This window comes from Falco rusticolus, chromosome 6 (assembly GCF_015220075.1).
Source record: "Falco rusticolus isolate bFalRus1 chromosome 6, bFalRus1.pri, whole genome shotgun sequence".
Classification (NCBI taxonomy): domain Eukaryota; kingdom Metazoa; phylum Chordata; class Aves; order Falconiformes; family Falconidae; genus Falco; species Falco rusticolus.
This window is the reverse complement of record NC_051192.1, coordinates 86281526-86301432: the sequence shown is the minus strand read 5'-3', so window position 1 is coordinate 86301432 and position 19907 is coordinate 86281526. Positions and strand designations below refer to the sequence as shown.

The window sequence follows — 19907 nt, the reverse complement described above, 5'->3', positions numbered from 1 at the left end:
TGGATTTCTAAAGCAAGAGAGCAGCAATGTTGTGGAGCCTCTGCTGAGTGCAGGGATAGCAAATAGCCTGACTATGTCCAAGAGGAACCTCAGCTTGTCGATAAAAAGGGGTATAAGTTGTGGTGATCATGTCACTTCCTGGAGATTGCTAGCATCAGGGAATGCTATGGTCTTAGCTCATGTTCTCACCAACACTCTTGAGTTTCTGACCCAGATGAACTCATGTTTGCATTTAGGTGTTTGTATGTCAGGCAGGTGTCTGCTCAGCTAGTAGCAATCCATTCATCGCTGCAAGTTTACGTTCTTGGTCCTCCTAACGGAGCTGCCTCCTTGCTCCTTGCCATACAAACCCCGGCTCTTGTACTTAGTGTGTGCTGCCTTGCTAAATGCTGCCCACGTCCGTCCTCAGCTTTCTGTTATTCCAGATAAAACAACCATCCAGCAGGTGGGGAGCCAGTAATGCTTTCAGATTCCTTCACACCCAATGCTGCAAGTACCTTTTTGCAGCTGGAGTTCCTCTAATGCTGCTGCTAAAGCTGCCTAATTGGATGGAGTGGTGGATATCCTTAGCAATAAAGTTAAAATCTTTAACCAGAACTCCTAGGGTTTCCAGAAGCCTCGCCACCCATTTTGCAGTGGTATCATTCCAGGGACCTGACACCTGTGATACAATTCCTACTTGTTCTGAGGTTAAGTCAGAATTTGATTGAATATTGATTGAATTTTCTTATTGTTCATGTGTATCCATATCAGTTTGGGGGCTACTTTGATAATGGCCAGAGCCATCTGAGCTGTGGGAAACAATCTATTTCAACTGCCTTCGCAGAGCAGTATACCGAGAGAAGAGGGGTGTGCCTTCTGGGAAATCCAGTGGAGCCAAATCAAAAGGTCCCAGGGGCCAACATTTTTGTCTCTAAAACCTGCACTGAGAAGGGGAACCATATTCTGCTTTTCTGCAGTGCCCTTTCCAAAGACTGAGTCTGGTGAGCCAAATGATCTGATCCACAAATTGCTTCTCTTTCAATACTCCCTTTGCAGCTGCTTGAACTCCTTTTCGCTGCTGTTACGCCATTCATTGTGCTGTCTGGTCTCACATCCTAAATGCTGAATGCAAGCTCTGCAGCAGAGGCACACGAATCAACTCGCTCCCACCAGTGCTGTTCCCCTTGCTCAGCACTGTTTCCAGTCCTGTTCCTTCAGCAGTTTCATTTCATATTTCAATCCCACATTTTCTATCTATAAAGCAGCAGTTGTCATTCCAAGTTCTGCAATTCTTCATAAAGCCCGTTATGCAGAAGCTTAAGTACTGGTTTTAAATGGAGTGTCCTCTTGATGGATTTTAGATGCCTTTCCTGCTTTTCTCAGTGCACCCTCTCCCATGAAAGCTTCCTGCTCCATGAACTGACTGCATCCTTAAAAGTTCTTCAGGATGGAAGACATTCATTCACTTCTCTCCCCTCTTTATATTGCTACCATTAATAGTCCCCATAAAATTCAAGCTGTAAGTTTCTGATTTGAATACTTAACACCAGATTGCACAATGGCTTTCAGCTTTTGTTACCTATCTTTCAGAATAACAAAATTCCTCTGCAGCCTGCGTCCCCTGCCAGTCTGCACCGCTGTGAGTCACTTTGCTAGACACCTTTCACCACCTGCAAAAAAGCCTGCAAGCAGGTACACACAATTTAGGACTGTAAAGTAATTCATTGGTTAATACAGGTAGCTATGACTAGTAGGCTACTAGACTTAGCGTTAACATGCTCACATCCCTCTGCAAGACACCAGATGAGTCTTGACTGGCCAGTGTCACCAAACTGCCATTTTCTTGACTCTGCTTTTTCCTTCCAGCATTTTACACCTTTGCACATTGGTCTGTTTCTCCTGGACCGCATCTCAACAACCCTCCCTCCATCTCTAGTTCTGCCTTATCTTGCCTGGCTCTGCTGTGCAGCCCTTCCTCATGGCGTAGCGATCCCTTGAGAGTGCCGAACCCAGGCTGCGGGGCTGGGCTGTGGAGCTCAAGCAGCTGAAACTGCAGAGGTGGTGACTTGCTGCCAGGCAGTGGAGGTTGGGTTAATACAGGTGGCTGGAGCCCAGAGAGCAGTGCAGTTTGCCAGAGGGTGGGTACAGTGGTCATCAGAGCCACTCTCTGGGCTCCCCTGACCTGTGATTAGGGGCTTAGTCCAGTTGCCCCCATGGGTCCCTCGTGTCGTTGAAGGTGCTCTAGGCACTCCACGTGCCCTTCACCTACTGCTTTGTTCGGAATGGCACCAGTATCCCGTATCATACCCTTCTGCTCTGTATGGGTATCTGGCGTACCTTAGGATACCTCATATGGCATCAGATGCTTATATGTGTGCAGTTGAGTCAAGCCCTAGTTTTCCACCAACCATCTGAGAAACTCCTGGGTGTCCCAGATATCTGCAGGAGGCTGGTGGAGACACCTGATAACTCAGTATGTCTTGATTAATGACACAGTAATCTGTAATCATCCTTACACGGATTGTAAAACACTTTTTGAGGAGCTTTAAACTAAAAGCCTGCTCATAAATCCTTTATTCCCATTGCTGAGTCAGTAGGAGCTGTATCAAGCAGGTACCCACAAGTTCACATTAAAGTTGTGAGTAATGTTTTCGGAATGGATGGGGTGGAAAGACTGCTTGATGGCAGTCCAACAGATGTAATCCTGACGGCATTCCCTCTAGCTGCTGTGTAATTGTGAAGACAGATGCTACCTTCCCAGAAGGAAGCTTATGGGAGTAAGTTAAAGTGAAGGGGCATGAGGAGCAACTCACATAAGGAAAAAGTGGCATGAAGAAAATCTGGGGCCTGAAGCTCTGGAGAGTGAGGATCATGAAAAACTGGCTGCATGAGTCAAAGTCTATGCCTGGTATTTTCTCCCAGAATAGTGGCACAGGAGCAAAATAATTTTTAATGAGGAGTTCACAGCTACTCGCCAACCATCTAGTGCTCTCTGCAGTTTGCATGGTAAAGAATATGCATCAGAGAAAGTTTCTGTCGTTATCTGTAGTTACTAACACAGAGTAACTAGATCAGGGAACCAGAGTCATGAACAGCAACTTTGATTTGTGCCTTTCTTTGCATGTTTCTTCTGAACTAGAAACCATCTGAACTATTACAACAATGAGGCCAGAAGGGTGTGAGTCAAGTGACTGGCATGACTCTTCCCATTCTTCAGGGGGGAAAAAAAAGGTGATAAATATGGGGTGATAAATAAGTGCCTTTATTTTGACTTCACACAGTGTGGACTACTGCAAGATGTTCCAGAAACTGCACTGATGTTCCAGATCAGGCACTTGCTTGCTTGGACAGTTACACCAATCTGGTAACTTCTTTCATTCTCTCTTCTGTTTCTGAAATAATGCTAATTAAAAGTCAGCTGGCAAAGCCGCCTGTTTTGTGAGATGGTTGCTTTAGAACTAAGCTTGAAGAAAAGACAATAATCACTTTCCTGAGAAGCACCATGCATCTGTGCAATTGCTACAGGGCATTGGTTACACAATGCCGTGCTTGTTTTTATCGGTGAGGAGGAGGTGCACTTGTTGAATCCAGATTTACCAGGTCTGAATTCACATAAAGGATTTTAAAAGCTGAGACTGTATTAGTCACCAATGAGCGCAATAATGATTTCTCTTCCAAATGAGTCACATCTGTTCCCACTCATAATATAGGTATATTAATATTAGATTCTTTAATTCCATTAGAGTTTAATTCTGCAGTCAACTGTATTGACAGAATAGCATTATAAATGAAGCAAACTGCTCTACATTTTGTGAATTATGAAAGCAGGGTGTGGATGCTTTGTGCAAATAATTATTGTATTTTCGTAAGCTTGTGTGATCTCAAAACTCTAGAAGAAATAATTTGTAACTCAGTTGACGAGACAGCCTACAAAGCATACAAACCCCAATGAACTGACTTTAGGTGAGCACTTAACATACAGTATACACTGCTGAAACATACCTTACCTCACACAATTATATGACCTGCACAGAGAAATGAACAATAGTTCAACGTCACATCACATAGCCTAAATCCCTGAGATCTGCAAGAATATGCACTGATACATCAGACCCAAGTACAAAACCCGAACGCCTGTGTCACACAGGTGTCCTGCTGCCCAGAGAAAGGGGAGGTTTCAGGAGTAACTCCCTCTTCGGGGGCTTCTGCTAGGGGCTTCTTGGTGTCCATCCCCCCAGCTCCGCATGCTGAACTCCATGATTCCCATTCCTACCTGCTGAGCTCTCCTCTCAGACTTTTAAAGTCAGTTCATCAAGAGTAGAGTCCTACTGTTAAAAATAAGAGGGTCTATCGAGTGAAATGTTTGTAATTCTTTCCAAGTGAGGGGAAATGCACTATACATTTGTATCAGTTATAGATAGCTATATATATCAGATGCAGCTGTACGTACACACATATGAAAATACCTAACTAGGATGGTCTTGAACAGAGATGACTTAGCCTAATCTCCATTTGCAACTAATGGAGAAATCCAGGAACTCTGAAAGCATGATTTGTTGGATCTACAGCTAACATCTATTTGAGGCAAGATGAACTCTGCTGTAAATGCTCCTGGTTTTCTCCATTAGCTATAAAGTGAGCCCCTGGTAATCAGCTCAGAAATATGTACCCCTAGTTTGCAATTGTCCAGTGGAATTCTGCCCATATGCTTACTCTGATTTGGCCTTTTTTGCCCAGTAGAAATGGCTGCAATTGAAGAATTATTCATTTTATCAAACCTTATGATTGTCATTAATTAAGATGTAATATTTTTTTGCAACAGAGGGGCCTATATGCTTCATCAGTTTGAAGCTAGGTGGCTGTATTGGAGCCTCTGTTTTCATAAAAAAATAAAAAATAAAATTCAGTATACCACAGCTTCACCAAACTATACAAACATGAGCAAAACCATCTTCCTGGAAACCAAAAATCAAATAAAAATAGTTAGAAATTATTGCAGATTTTTTTTTTTTTGTCAAACTGAAGCCTTACTTCAATGTAAAACATTTACTAAAGCCACTCAATTTTTTAGTATTTTGAGCTGTCAAAACTGATTCTTGCTGTTCTACAACCAATTTGGTGAAGTTGCATGAAATCTTTCTGCAAGAATTCAGCATGGTATTAAATAAAATCTTTGTTGCAGCAGTGTTCAGGCAAACTTTCAGTTTCTATATGATTCAGCTGAGCATGTTTATTTTTTCAGCAAGTTAGATCATATGACAGGATACACAAGCTACCTGAAGTGCTGCCAGCATGTAGGATTTGAATGCAATTTTGCTACTATATTTGGCTGTTAATTGTAAAAAACTCACAAGTTCTAGCACAAAATGGCTTCTCTGTGCAAAAGTCTAAACAAAAGGCAGATGAAAACACAAATCCAAAGGGCATTTTTGATCAGAGGCAGGAAGAGGAGGGAGGCTGCTGGTGGGGACGTGTAACGCTGACTGTGCAAGATCGGTGCTGTCCCTGCTCCTTGTCTGCCCCAAGCAGCTGCTGCCATGAGGGGCTGGGAATTAATCCCCAGATTTCTCCTCATATGCTGACTACCTCACAGGAATCAGCAGTTTCATCTGGCAGCATTCACCTCCTGCAGCTCTGATTTTTAACTAATAATACATCTCAAAATGAAAGCGGTCTTGTATTGCTAGCTCTGCACAATTTCACGTGGCGATTGCCCCAGCACCCAGCCAGGCCACAACGTAGCTTGCTTAAATAGGGACAATGTATACATCCTATCAGTGAATTTCTGTTACTTAAAATTTAGGTCTATTCAGCTTATTTTCAATAGTGCTTAGCTGTCATGTAGTTACAGTGCCTGTGTATTTCTCTTTTTAGCTAAAAGCCCAAGTTGCATGTTAACAGCAGGTGCTTCCTCCTTGAACTATATAAAATGACCTTGTAAGTGTGGTCAGGGTCAAAAGCCAGAGCCCAGAAGGGAAAGCCAAACTCCGCATTACTCTTAAGTAGTTCATGATAACTATCACTTCTTGATTCATGCCATTATTCATATTATAATACCATTTAAAAAATTATCTTTGATCAAAATAGATCTCAGAACTTTTTACATGGAAATTCAGATTTTCAAATGCAAAATACTGCTGTCCTACGTTGGGGAAAGGCAAGGTGTAGTCACAGATGGTCCCAGAGGCCTTCTCCTACCACACAGCAAGATGGCTCTGGCAAATGAGGAAAGGTGGGACATACCTGCTAAGAACAACCAAAACAGTTTGTAAGCACGACAACCAGTGCCTGCAGCTCACCATCTCCAGCAGTCAGATCAGCCATTTTTAGCCAGAAATGCTGAGATGTCCTCAAGAGTTTCTGGCCATCAAATGTACCCTGGGGTGCTTTTGGTGTAAGAGGGAACCCCAAGGTCTGATGCTATCCCTTCCTTTCTGCTATATATAATTATCTGTACTTTACATTATTTGTAGTGCTTTGTCCTGTAAAAAGGAACATCACTTTGCCCCTTTGAAAATTCAGCTACTTGTTAGGGTGGAGTAAAGTTGCTTTATTGATTTATTGCTGTTTCCCCCGCATTACTGTGCAACAGAACAGGTAAGCGAAGAGTAACACCTTGTTTTGCAATTCTGAGAACATGAGGAGGTGAAAAACTCAAATGTTTTTGTTTACAACTGCACTCCATTGCTGTTCAAAGAAAAGACAACTAAGACATCAAAACATGAAAAAACTATTTTTGTAAAGATGATTTAAAAGAATGTTAGAGAAACATGGGTGAAATTAAGGACAAATCATGAACTAGAGCCATGAGTTTCAAGCTTATGCTATTGAAGACAAGCACATAAAAGCTGAGATGTTTCTGTTTTACAGCTTGTACTGAATTAAAGGGAAAGTGACTGCAGAGATTATAACCACTTTAATTTATGTATTTCCTTAAATATAAATTTTTAAAAGTGCTATCCCAAGTGTACTGTGGCTGTAACCAGGTGGGAGAGAAACCAAAGTTGTAGGTGCAAACAAATACTCCTCTGGCATTGCGGCATGGAGTGATTTCCTCATCAAGTCAAGCTCCTGCTAGTTAATTCTTGCCTAAATTAACGATCGATCGTTGGTGTCATGACACCATTTCAGTCTTTTGCGATCCTGAAAACCAACAAACAAGATGCTGCTAAGTCTTGAGAGGATGGTTAAGTCTTTCGGGGGGGGGGGGGTTAGGGGGGTGTCGGTGGATCTGTGGGGTCCCGGAAGCCCCTTGTCTAAGCCCCCAGTTTACGAAACAATCGGCTCTTGCCAAGAGGTCTTGGGGCACCTCACCCCATGGCAGCTGCGGTTGGAGCCTGAGGGGAGAGGGGGCGCGGGGGCAGCGTCACGGCCGCAGCCACCACGGCAGAGCCGCGGCCTAAAGACTGCGGCATCGCCTCGCAGCCCCTGCGCCCGGAGCCGCCGCTCTGCTGCGGGGCCCGGCGTCAGCTATCGCTGCTGGAGACCAGCTGCTTCCCCCACGCTGCCACAGGGAAGGAAGGGCGGCCTGGGAATTCCCACTTGTGCAGCGCAGCCGTACGGACTGCCCGCCCGCCGGCCGGCCCTGCCGCGCCCCCGCCGCCCGCCCCGGCTGCGCGGCCTGCTCCCTGCTCCGGCGCTGCCCGGCTTGGGCGGGCCCTGCCGCCGGCCACCCCGCGGGGCCGGGCCGCGGGGCGGGGACGACGAGGCCCCGGGGGCGGTGCCGGCGCGGCAGGTGCCTCCCTCCGCGGTCACGGCGGGGCTGCTGCCGCCGCTGCCACGTCAGGGGAGTTTCCCGAGGCGAGGGGAGGCGGGCTGGGCTGGGCCCGGCCTTTCTCCTCCTCCGGCCCCGGCCCCCGCTGCCGGAGACGCTGCGGAGGGAGAGAGCGAGCGAGCGGTGCCGGCTGCCATGGAGGCCCGGTACAACCTCAAGAGCCCGGGTAGGTGGCGCGGTAGGCCCCGCTGGGCGCCAGGGAGGCGGTCGCCGGCCTCGCCTGCAGGCCGCGGCCGGGCGGGGGGCGGCTGGGCCGGGCAGGGGGGGGCGGCTGGGCCGGGCGGGGGGGCGCGGCCGTGCCTCAGGCTGCCCAGGCCGCCGCTTGCCAAGGTGGGCGGGCGGCTGTGCCCGCCCCGGGGCCGCCGCGGTTCGCGGAGGGTTCGGGGGCCGGTGCCGGCTGTCGCCTCCCGGGGTGCGGCGGGACAGGTGCAGCGGCCGGGCCGAGGCCGCGGAGGGGAGGCGGGATGGCGGCCCGGGGCCGCGGCGACGCCCACGGGTGCGGGTCGGCTGCGCGCCGGGGCCGGGGCGGAGGCGGGCCGGGTCCCCGCTGCCCGCAGCGCGGTGGCGTTGAGGACTCCCTCGGAGCTGAAGTCGGTTCGCAACGCTGGGAACGCCCCGGCTGCCCGGGGGGGTGTGTGTGTGTGCCCATGCTTTTTTGCTGGTTCGTCGAAGCGTACCTTTTTCTCCAGGTGGCTGAGCCCTGTTCCCCTGGGTATCGCCTCCTTTCCAAGTAGGTGCGTGTGAGGGGACAACCATAGCTTAGTTTGGGTGGCCTAAAAGTTTGTTTTATAGAAGTGTTACCGTATGCGCTGTATTTACATGTGTTCGTGGGATTCTGTGTTAAAATTCATGCCTTTTACCTCCTAGACTTTCTTGTAAATCTTTGTGAGAGAGGTGCCTCGAGATGTTGGAGATATCTCGAGAAGCAGCGCTGGAAGGGAAGGTCTTGCTTCCTAGGAAGGGAAACTGGAGACAGGTGGGGACCTTCCTGTCCGGCTGTGCTGGAGCAGCGGCCCCTCGCTGGCTGAGCTGGGCTTCACCTGGGAGCTGCGCGTGCAGCTGGAGGCCTGCCGCTGCTGCTGAGCCAAAAACCTCTTCCCCAAGTTGCAAGGGCCAGTTGGGTTTGTGTGTTGGTTGCTATTCTGCCCCAGCTTTCCTCTAATCAGGTTTTGGGAAATAGATATTGTTAGCTTCCTATTATTATGATGAATAGTGGCTTTATTCTTTAATCATACTGTCCTATTACCAGCCTGGGAGGTGGGGAGAAACTGAGTGTTATGATGACTTGTACCTTACAAATGTAAATGACAGGTTTATTTGCAAAACATGCCTCATGTGGATGATGAATCTATTGCTAAATTATATCCCTCGCCCTCACACCAAAGTCGCATAACTGAAACATAAGAAGGATCACAAAGCAAATGAAGTACTTGTTATAGTTTGAAGTATCAGGAAGGAGGACCTTTTTTTTTTTTTTTTTCTGAGATATGCCAGATGTGTTACGTATGTGAATTTACAAAGTCACACAAATGTGCTCACTAGTTATGGTTTGCCACGTCATTGGAAATAGTGGTGGTGTGCTTTATGACAGCCTCCTGGGATCTGGGTGTGGAGGGCAAATACTTGTGGCTTAATTAGAAATGTTCTTCCCCTCTGTTGTTACTAGTCCCCCTTGTTTTCAAGAGAAAACAAGTTCCTTTACAGGAGCTGATTTTTAGTACCTGTGCTGTTCCATAGTAAAATGAACCTTACTTGGCAAAGATGAACAGTTCATACAGTGGGTCAATATTGCTTTCCCAAATTAAACTTGCTCTATAGCATATTAATGTAATAAATTATTTCTTTCCATATGGATGCTGAAAGTCTATAAATGATTTAAATCACTTTAAAAATCTCTGTAAGATGATTTAAACCACTCATTTCAATAGCCGCTTAATATATGTGACATCTCTGTTTAAAAAAGATGGATGAAAAGCTATTGAATAAATAAAAAAAAAATACTGTTTCTTCAGCAGTTGTTGTCCATTAGATTTAGTTGGCTGTAATTGTGTATAGCCGTTATCTTTAGTCTGGCACTTCTCTTGCTAATCGGGTAGATAAGCATATGTGATTATTTAATATTTTTGTGTAAGTTTTACAATTCCTATCTTGTTACAGTTGCATGTGCAGTTTAACGATGGTACCTTACACTTGCCATTCAGCTGATGGCTTAAGATGGACATGTAGAGCGTTCTCATATTGCAGTGGTTTTAATTGACGTGAATGCACTGAACGACATAAAATCAAATCCATCATGTTTCCTGTTTCAGATGGTTTATCATCTGTGGACTGAAGTGTTTATTTTGGTGACTGAGCCCTCTAAGGCTTTAGAACCAGTAGATGTCCTTGTGCCTGTTCTTGTTGCTCTGACTTGAATAGAGGAAGAACCAAGCTGCTAACCTTTAAGGCCGGGTCAGCTTTAGGGATTTGGAATGTGCTATCTTGAGAGAGTGAAAAAAGTAATCGTTTTGTGCCTGCGGAAGAGGCTTCTCCTGTTGAAGTCTCCTGGCAGCACCTCAAATACTGTGTTCAGTTTTGGGCCCCTTGCTGTAAGAAAGATGCTGAGGTGCTGGAGCGTGTCCAGAGCAGGGCAGCGGAGCTGGGGAAGGGTCTGGAGCACAAGTCTGATGAGCAGCAGCTGAGGGAACTGGGGCTGTTTAGCCTGGAGGGAAGGAGGCTGAGGGGAGACCTTATCGCTCTCTACAGCTGCCTGAAAGGAGGCTGTGGGCAGGTGGGGTCGGTCTCTTCTCCCAGGTAACAAATGATAGGACAAGAGGAAATGGCCTCAAGTTGTGCTAGGAGAGTTTTAGATAGGATATTATGGAAAATGTCTTCACTGAAAGGATGTTGAAACATTGGAACAGGCTGCCCGGGGAAGTGGTGGAATCGCCATCCTTGGAAGTGTTTAAAAAAATGCATAGATGTGGTTAGGGCCATGGTTTAGTGGTGGCCTTGGCAGTGTTAGGTTAGCAATTGGACTTGATGATCTTAAAGGTCTTTTCCAACTTAATTCTATGTTTCTATCAAATCTGGTTTTGGACTTGAGCAAACTCTTGATTGCAGATGGTGACATCTGTCTTCTCAGTAGTTTTAAAGAAGGTAAATACTGCTTACAGTTTTAGTGTAAGTTATTTTAATGATTATAGTAGGCTTTATCTGAAATATTGTAGAGGAAAACACATTTGAAGTAGGAAAATTTTGTTCAAGAAACCTGTGCTTTGATCTTCCTTTTAAGCCTTTTAATTAATTCTGCTGTAGAGGTAGGACAGGAACCGAAGTTCTTCTATGGTTATACATGGCTACATGGAATCATCCTTCTGTGAGTAGGTGTGCTAGGCCAGATTAATGAATGAGGATTGATTAGGCTCTTAGTGCCTTTCTTTTTGTGTGCTTTAAAATAGACTGCATGAAGAGCTATATTGCTACACAACTTTGTGCTGCTGCTAATTGTTCCTAGTCAATATATTAATCTTCTTCCTTTTCCCAGTTTCTCTAGCTAATGTTAATTCATCCCAACGTCGCTGAAAGATGGTAACTCCCCTCCACGTGAAACAAGTAGTATGCAGGGGAATAGTGTCTCTGTTGATGAGAAGCAGTGCAGCTGGTGCTTTGGCAGGTCTCTGTTTACCACAGGTACACCAAGGTCTGGACTTGGTGAGGGTGGTGTGCTGAGCTGCTGCTGGCTCCTGTCAGTTACCCTCTATAAGGGCACAGAGGTATGGAGGCGTTCACCTGAAGCTGTCTCCTCACGCCATCTTTGAACATTATTTCTTTTCCTTTCTCAAAAGACCATTAATTTTGGAAGGGAAGAAATTTCACGCTCCACACTTCAGGCTTCTTTGTATTACTTCAATAAAGCAAAGCCTTTTAAGATGTTGCTTCACATTTTATGTCTATTTTTGGCACCTGTAAAAGGGCAAGCTATTTTCTGTCTTAGGATTTCAAAATGGATTAGTCACTGTATATCAGCCTGCTACCATATGGCTGATAAACCTCTCCCATCAATATTAAAGCTCAGCTGACTAAAGCACAGATTTCATCCTCTTCATGCTGCGGGAACATCCCTATTTTCTGAAATTTATAACACAGCTACTTGGAATAATCTCTTTACTTTTTTTCCAAGAGCTGTGACCCTTAGCCCGCTGCAAGATCAGACACCAGATCTTGCAGTCACTGTTTTTGTAGTGACGGTCTCCCTCTTTCGTGTAGGATGTTACCAGTCTTCTGAGCAGGTATTTAGCACAGACACACTTGAAGAATTGTGAACGGCTACTTACAGTGACTTGCATATGGCCCACAAACAATAGTACTCGTTTTGGGCAGCTTTTTGTTTGTTTTCAGCAGGCCGCCTCATCTAGAATTGGCTAGTGAGGGCCCTGGATGACTGGGGAGAGCAGGCGGAGGGAGGCATGGTGCGTGTCCTGCATTTGCTGCCCAGAGACAGGGCTTTTGGATCTTGGACGCACAAGGAACATAACGTGCTGAGATAGTGATCTTCTTAGCTGTCATCTTCAACACATTTACTGCTTTTCCTACAAACTATACTTTTTTCTCCACTTTTTACAAGTAAGAAGTGTTCCTTGTCAACAAACACGCATCAGTTCTTTGTTAATTAAAACCAGTTAGTAGAAAATGGCCAGTAGGTATTGTGCTGCTGAGTACCTTCCATGTATGAAATAAAGATAGAATGTTTTAAAACTAAAAAGTTGAATGGATGTTAACGGATTTATTAAGGCTGAAGACAGTGTTTGATCTTAGTACATTCAACAAGGACCTTAATTTGATAAGTTTTATCTCCCTTTGTGTTGACTGAACAGTTGTCTTGAATTATACTTTCGGGAAGAGTACTGTACTTCCTGCTGCTCTGAGGGAAATGAGGACTAAAGGTCTGTCCTTTCTGAGGGTGAACGGAAAGAGAGACTAGACTAATTAAAAGTATTCTTTTTTTACAGTTGTCAATACTTTATGTGAGCATAAGAGGCTTGTGGGTCTTGCAAAAGGATATATGTGAGGCTGTGAAGATGTAAAGCAGCTATTCAGGAGGCTTGTGGGTCATGGAAAAGGATGTATCTGGGACCCTGAAGATGGAAAGCAGCTGGCCTGTCTCTTGATAAGTGGTGTTTCCATTTGTTTTGTACCAGAAGTCAAAGGAACTGCCAAACCAAATTCTAAAAGAAAAGCAGTGTGGGAACATATGGCTGCCCCAGACAGTTGTTACATTTCTGCAATGGCACATTTCAGTTTTGTAAGAACAATTGTTTTGTCTTGTTACTTGAGATCTGCATAAAATTGGAACTTGACTAGTGAAGAACATCACCGAGGCAGTGAATGGTGAGCAACCTCGTTATCTTCATTTGCTTTTACTTAGACAAAGAAATGTGATTCTATAGTATGGAGAAACAGTGTTCCACAGATGATGATGTTTAGAATAATGTTGAAACTACAGTAGATTTCGGTGGAGACAACTTTAAAATGGTGGTGCTGTTCACCTGAGTTTGAAGTTTTGACGACTCTTCATTATGCCCGTTCCTCTAGCTCTGGAGGTGTAGGTTTGATAAGGTGGTTTTGTAGTTTTTTCACTTCCATACTTCCATACTTCCACTGGTAGTATGGAAGGAATCGTCAGTGTTATGGTTGCTTCCACTGCTGGTTTTCTAGTTCTAAAAATCAAAGTCTTTGCATGGTGTGTTGCTGGTATGCCTGTTTGTACATACTTCTGTTGCTGAGTTGTCAGAGCTAAGGTTTGTGTAGTCCACTTCCCATCATAGACAGAAGCAGTAGGGAACACTTTGGAAAAGAGCTTTAAAGAAGCAGGGTATGTAGTATGTTCTCCTCATTAGTGCTTTAAGGGCTTGCCCAACTGGAAGTCTCATCTGTCTTCCAGGGATTTTATTCTGTGTGGATGCAACTGAGATGTGTGTCCTTTTTTTTTTTTTTTTTAAATGAAGAAAGATCAGGTATCTCTGTCCTAATAAAACTTAAATGTGATCTTGATTAAAAATTAAGTGACTGTAAACTGCTACGCAAATTTTTCTGACATAGTCACATTTTTGTGAAATTACATACAAAAATATATACAGGAACTGAAAAGTCTGTTTAAAGACAGAAGTGGACTCACAAGGGTTAAGAAGGGGGGGGCAAAACCAATAAAGTCATGGCATGGTACAGGAGATAAGCATTAGTAATGTGGAGGGCACTTGAAAGTGGTAATGTGGGTTTATTTCTAAAGTAGATACTATTTGACACGCTGTTCTGCAAAAGGATTGTAATTTATATTTCAGGGCACTTTTGTGTCAAGCCCGCTTTCCCTCCCCTGTTATTGCTTTTAATTCTCTAATGGTCATATAATCATTCACAGGTTCTAAGCTGTCCAGGAAAAACACATCCACAATGGAGTAGGTGACACACAATTACCCAGTGACACTGTGCAGGTTGCTGTGAGCCTGTTAGAGTCTCTGTATGTTTAGATTTAATAAACCATTCTCTAGAGTACAACACTAATTAAAAAAATACCATTCTCCATATCAAAGAGCTGTAGTAAAAGTATTTCATAAGTCTCCAGTCTGCTATGACTTTTTGTTTTAAATGTTTTCTTGCATGCTTTAGTGACCACATTTAACATGATTTTTTTTTTACTTAAAATGTCAAAGCTCATTGAGTGTTGTCATTTTACAAGAAGTCTTACTTTACACGTAAATGTAATCCTGACTTTTTTTTTAATTGCATGATCCTGTCTTTGTGCAGTTGAACTACTGACTGACTGTGATTCACTGTTTTTTTCTTTCCCTTATGTGAAATTTAAAAGTAAATGGAATTTTCTTTCAAATACAAATACAGGCAGTTTGAGTGAATGGATACCTGGGTGCTTTGGGCTGCAGTGAGGCCTGGTGGTGGTGGCTCAGCAGGTGACACTGTGCACTTGGTGGTTATGCCAGCCATGGGTCAGGCACTCTTGGCTCAGTGGTCAGGTATTAAGTGGAGGGGCAAAAACCAAAGCCAGCTTGATTTAATAAAAGTTTCCCAAAATGTCATCCATGACATATGCATCATCTAATTGAAGGGCCTTGATGCTTGTCTAAAATTGATTATGTGATTTCAATTTTTTAATTTTTCTAGTATTAGTGTCTAATATTTTTCCTAGTTGTAGATAGCATCATTAGCGGACAAACATGTAACAAAGATGTCTTGTATTTTGCTAATAGCTGAAGTGGGTTGAGTAGTTATAAACCCCTTCATCCCAGAGAAACTTTAGAAGAGTTTTACTAATCCATTGGAAAAACTGGATTCAATAAATAAATTGCATCCTTACTTATGCTGCCTTGGTCAGCAGAGCCATGGGAAAAAAGTATTACTTTTTCTGTATTTCTTCTGAGTGGACCTCTTAATCTTACTTAAAATGAAGGGGAAAAAAAATAGAAGCCATTAAAAAAACCCCAAAAGCAGCAAGCATTTGCTAAAGCAGTAAAAGCTATCAGGTTGTTTTATTCCTTTTTTTTTCCAGATCAGGTAAGTCAACTTGAAAAATTAGGGATCTCTAGCTTTATACCAGCTGTTTTGGGTTCCTTTGGTTGTTTGTGAGTTGTTTGGTTGTGGTTTTTTTTAATGTGCTTTCTTTTTCTCAAACAGAAGAACTGAAATTTGGTAGAATGAAATGGTTGCTATCCATTTGAGGAAGATACTGTCATGCACATCCCGTATCACTTAAATATGAATTTGTTTCACTGGTGATGCCGCAATCATCTTTACGTGCAGAAAATGCTGTCTCTTCATGTGAGAAAGTACAAGGGGCTGAGCCTTGCTGACTGTGACCTCGCCCTCCCCGTGCTTCCAAATGTGATTTTGATTACAATGTCACCCACCTCACCACTACTGCTGGTCTCCCCTGGGTCTGTTTCTCCTGTTGAGCTTTTGTACCCGAGTACCATTGCATTTTGTAGATAAGTTGCAGCAGATCTTTAGGAGGCTTGTAATGGTTTCTGGGGTTTGGGGTTTTGAGTGTTGGAGAGAGCTGGAACTTGTATCAGATTTTCAGAACTTCCAGTGAGCAAAAGTACACAACTTCATTATGCTGGAATAAATCCTGTTGCAATGTTGTGTGTTATGTTAACGTTAATGTAGCCTTGATCAGCTCATTTGATTGCAACATTTACTGTTCACTGATAATGTAAAAATGAACTGAAGTTATTCCTTATTAAATTCAGAAGACTACTAACAGAGCTCTGTAAGGCTAAATACAATTGCTTTATTTTAAGACTATGATTTGCTTTTTTTTTTAAACAAAGGTGTAATATTTTAGTAAGAGAACACCACCGATGTTCAAATCTCGTCTCTTTAAGCAGTAATATTGACATTTATGAAGACTGATCACTTGTATTTTCTGTGTACAGAAGGATTTTCCAGTCACCAGGTGCAGACTAGTCTAGTTGGGTGTGATAGCAGGAGTACTGGAATGTGACTTCAAGGTGTATCCAAGACAAGCAGTTGGGTTGAACAGAAAGTTCAGGATAGCTTAACATAAATGTTAATAAAAGTAGGATTTGACCAGGATGGTTTTTGACAGAAGTGAATCTACAAATCTTATATGCATAGATTATACAAATTTTGCTTATTGTGTTATTCCGCTGCTGCTCAATTCTAAAGCAAGCTTTCAATTTGATTCTCAGGTTTTTAACATCTGTGGTTTTGCTTTTCAGAAAAATTCTATGAGTTTGGTGCAATACAGGAGGCAATTGTCAGGCAGAGCCTCTGGCCCATAGCACCCTCTCTTTCCTTTCCTCCCCAGAGCAGTGGAGAGCTCCTGCGCCTCCTGCCAGGGTGGGAACTCTCCTTTGCTCTCTAGAGTTAGTCCAGAAACTTAATTTCCTCAGTATTTAATTTCAGTGAACATTATGATAAATTGTTGCAGAGTATACCTGTGAAAGCATTGTTATTTTTCATGCTGACAGTCATGCCATGTTAAAAAATACCTTCATTATTTTGTATCTAAAACTTGTCTTCAACAAACTGAATGTGTCTTTTTTTTGTTGTTGTTTTCTTTTTTTTTTTTTTTTGGTTGAATTTGTGGTACATTTTGACTTTATTGACAGTTTGCAATTCTTTATTTTGAATGGCCCCAACTGTTCTCATTTTTCAAAAGCGCCATAGCCAGACATTTACTCAGATGACTCAGTTTGATTTTAAGTGGGTTGAAATACTATATTTTGCATCAAAACTCTTTGTAATGAAGTTTGGATAAGAATGTCCTGTACTTGTTGCAGGCAGACTGTGAATTACGTTTGTTTCTTTTGTCGTGTTTTGTAGTAGCCAAAGGAGTGGCTGTTTTTGTGAATACTGCAGCTGTGCTTAAAGAAGAAACAGTTTCATGTTTTTGCCGCTGGATCACACATTCTCAGAACGAACCTTTATCAGTCCAGGCTGTTCTTTGTGGTCTGTCAGTTGGCATTTTTCAGCAATGTGGAAATAGAAGCACAGAATGGTTTGGGTTGGTGTCGTGGTTTAACCCTGGCCAGCAACTAAGCCCCACACAGCCGCGCGCTCACTCCCTTCCCTGCCACGTCAGGATGGGGGAGAGAATCGGAAAAGTGAGAAAACTCATGGGTTGAGATAAAGGCAGTTTAATAGGTAGGCCAGAAGCTGTGCACACAAGCAAAGCAAAACAAGGAATACATTGACCACTTCCCCTCGGCAGGCAGGTGTTCAGCCATCTCCAGGAAAGCAGGGCTCTCTCTGCATTACTGGGAAGACAAACACTGTAACCCCAAATGTCTTCCCCTTCCTTCTTCCCCCAGCTTTATATACTGAACGTGATATTGTATGGTATGGAGTATCCCTTTGGCTAGTTTGTGTCAGCTGTCCTGACTCTGTCCCCTCCCAATTTCTTGTGTCCATCCAGATTTCTTGCTGGTAGGGCGTAGGGAACTGAAGAGTCCTTGGCTTAGTATAAACTTTACTTGGTAACAACTAAAAACATTAGTATGTTATCAACATTATTTTCGCACCAAATCCAAAACACAGCACTGTACCAGCTACTAAAAAGAAAGTTAACTCAATCTGGGCCAAAACCAGGACAGCTGGAAGGGACCTTTAAAGCTTAGTTAGTCCGACCTTCCTGCCATGGGCAAGGACACCTTCCACTACACCAGGTTGCTCTGAGGCCTGCCCAACCTACCTGTGAACACTTCCAGGGATGGGGCATCCACAGCTTCTATGGGAAACCTGTTCCAGTGTTTTACTATGCTCATCATAAGGAATTTCTTCTTTATGTCCAATGTAAACCTATTCTTTCAGTTAAAAAAAAAAAATAAAAAAAATGACCCTTGTCCTATCACTACAGACTGTGGTAAAACGTCTGTCTTATAAGCCCATTGTAAGTATTGAAAGGCCACAACAGGTCTCCTCAGAACCTTCATTTCTTCAGGCTGAACAGCCCCAACTCTCAGCCCTTCTTCATAATGTGCTGCTTTTTCTCAGCCTTTCTTCATATACTTGTGCTGCTTTTTCTTAAGGTAACCTAGGTTGCTTAATACTGAAAACTTATTATAAGCAAATTATCACTATGGTATACAAAAGTGAAGTTGTATATTTTGCTGTATTTTATGCTCTGAGTGGAACAAAATTTCATATTCTTTCAGTGTATTTTATGCTGGCTTCGTAAAATATCTATATTCTGGCTCCTTGATAGAAAAATAATGCTATGAGAAAATACATACAGCATCACTGTCACTGTTAATTAAATACAAAAATATGTTAAACCCCCATGCTTTAATTTGCTTCTGTTTCAAATTCTACTTAACAGGAGCCCACCTGCTTGCTTTCCCCACCTGGCTGCTGTCTCTGTTACTTCTCAGTACAAACCTGTGGTTTCTCTGTTCCTGCATGCCAGCACCCAGGTTACAGCCGTGGAGCTGAAGCTGTAAAAGGCTGTTCCTTCTGGGACGAATCCAAGGTGCAAGTGTGCTTTACCAGTGATTCCACTCCCAGTTTTAGGCTGGTACGCTGGGTACAGGCCTTTCTCTGAGTGTCAGCAGACTTACATAGAATGGTCTTGAAATTTTTTTTCCCTCTCTAATGGTTAGCTTTCCCTCAGTTAATATGAGTAATTGCATGTAATGCTGATATAGGGGGACTGTATTTCTTTTCTGTTGATCCCTCATCTGGGAAATCCTGGTAACAGAGTTGTCTGCCTCGTCCGTGACTATTCTGTCTTTGTTAGGTTTCATTATATATGTTCTCAGTTTTGTTATAGTTACCCTTCTGCTTTGTGAGGTGTTTGCTCCTGAATTAGCTCATCCTGGTGCATGCCACTCTTCTGAAGGCAAGAATCCAGGCTTGTTGGCTATGGAGCAGTGCTGGGTCTGAAGATTTTTCTGGTCCAGGCTGGTTTTCTTATTATTCCTCGTTAATGAACTGGTAAACCTTAATGCAGATGAAAGAGACAAACTTTTTCAGCAGAGGCGGGATGCTGACACCTCCCCCTGGCAGCAGCAGAATTGGGACAACAGGCAACAGCAAATTTCCACAGTCTGTTTGCTTCTTCCGTTGTAAGAAGTGACATTCTCAAACTTTGAGCTGTTGTTTATAGCTGTCAAGAAGCGTGAAGGAGGAAAAGAACTTTTCACAGTAGATTGAAATCAAAATTCCTCTGCAGGAAGTTTAGAGTAGCTTCCCTCACAGTGTCATGAGAGTGAGTAAAGCCCTGGAGTCTGAGTGTTCTACACAGCCTACAGTCAGGTGGTGATGTCAGGCTTTGTAAATCAAGGAACTACAGTTCACTTTCACCATGTCTTTATGCTTACATGTAAGGGGATTTGGGTAGTGTTTCTCCTTTAGATAATTACATGAGTGGGAGGGACTTCTGTGGTTTGAACTGAATGTGGAGGGTGGATTATGGGATCCTGCTCCTATGTAATTACTTAAAGAGGTAACTGGTATTTGAACTTTTTCCAGTAAGTAAGGAGGGAGTAAGAACTTCCTACCTAACCTTATTAATGAGATGGCATTCTTGAATTTCTTGTCTGTAGTTCTTACTTTTTATGTTTAGGTCTGCTCTTTGGTTTGGCTGAGTTCTTTGTTAGGCATTTATGCATGATGCACATGAGGGCACCTGACAGGA

General features: G+C 43.5%; 1 protein-coding gene across 3 annotated transcripts in view; it reads left to right on the top strand.

The window, feature by feature from the left end:
* UBE2J1 (ubiquitin conjugating enzyme E2 J1) overlaps nucleotides 1-19907 on the top strand; it is a 42968-nt gene that overhangs the window by 2794 nt on the left and 20267 nt on the right. The window contains exons 2-3 of one of the 3 annotated variants that reach the window (XM_037392721.1): nucleotides 1573-1674; nucleotides 3264-3346. Coding sequence is in view for 1 of the 3 variants with exons in the window: in XM_037392720.1 (XP_037248617.1) it covers nucleotides 7892-7922 (31 nt within the window). In the remaining 2 variants the exon portion in view is untranslated. Of the gene's footprint in view, nucleotides 1-1572; nucleotides 1675-3263; nucleotides 3347-7719; nucleotides 7923-12747; nucleotides 13127-19907 lie in introns of those variants that run through there. The other 2 variants (XM_037392722.1, XM_037392720.1) reach the window with 2 other exon arrangements.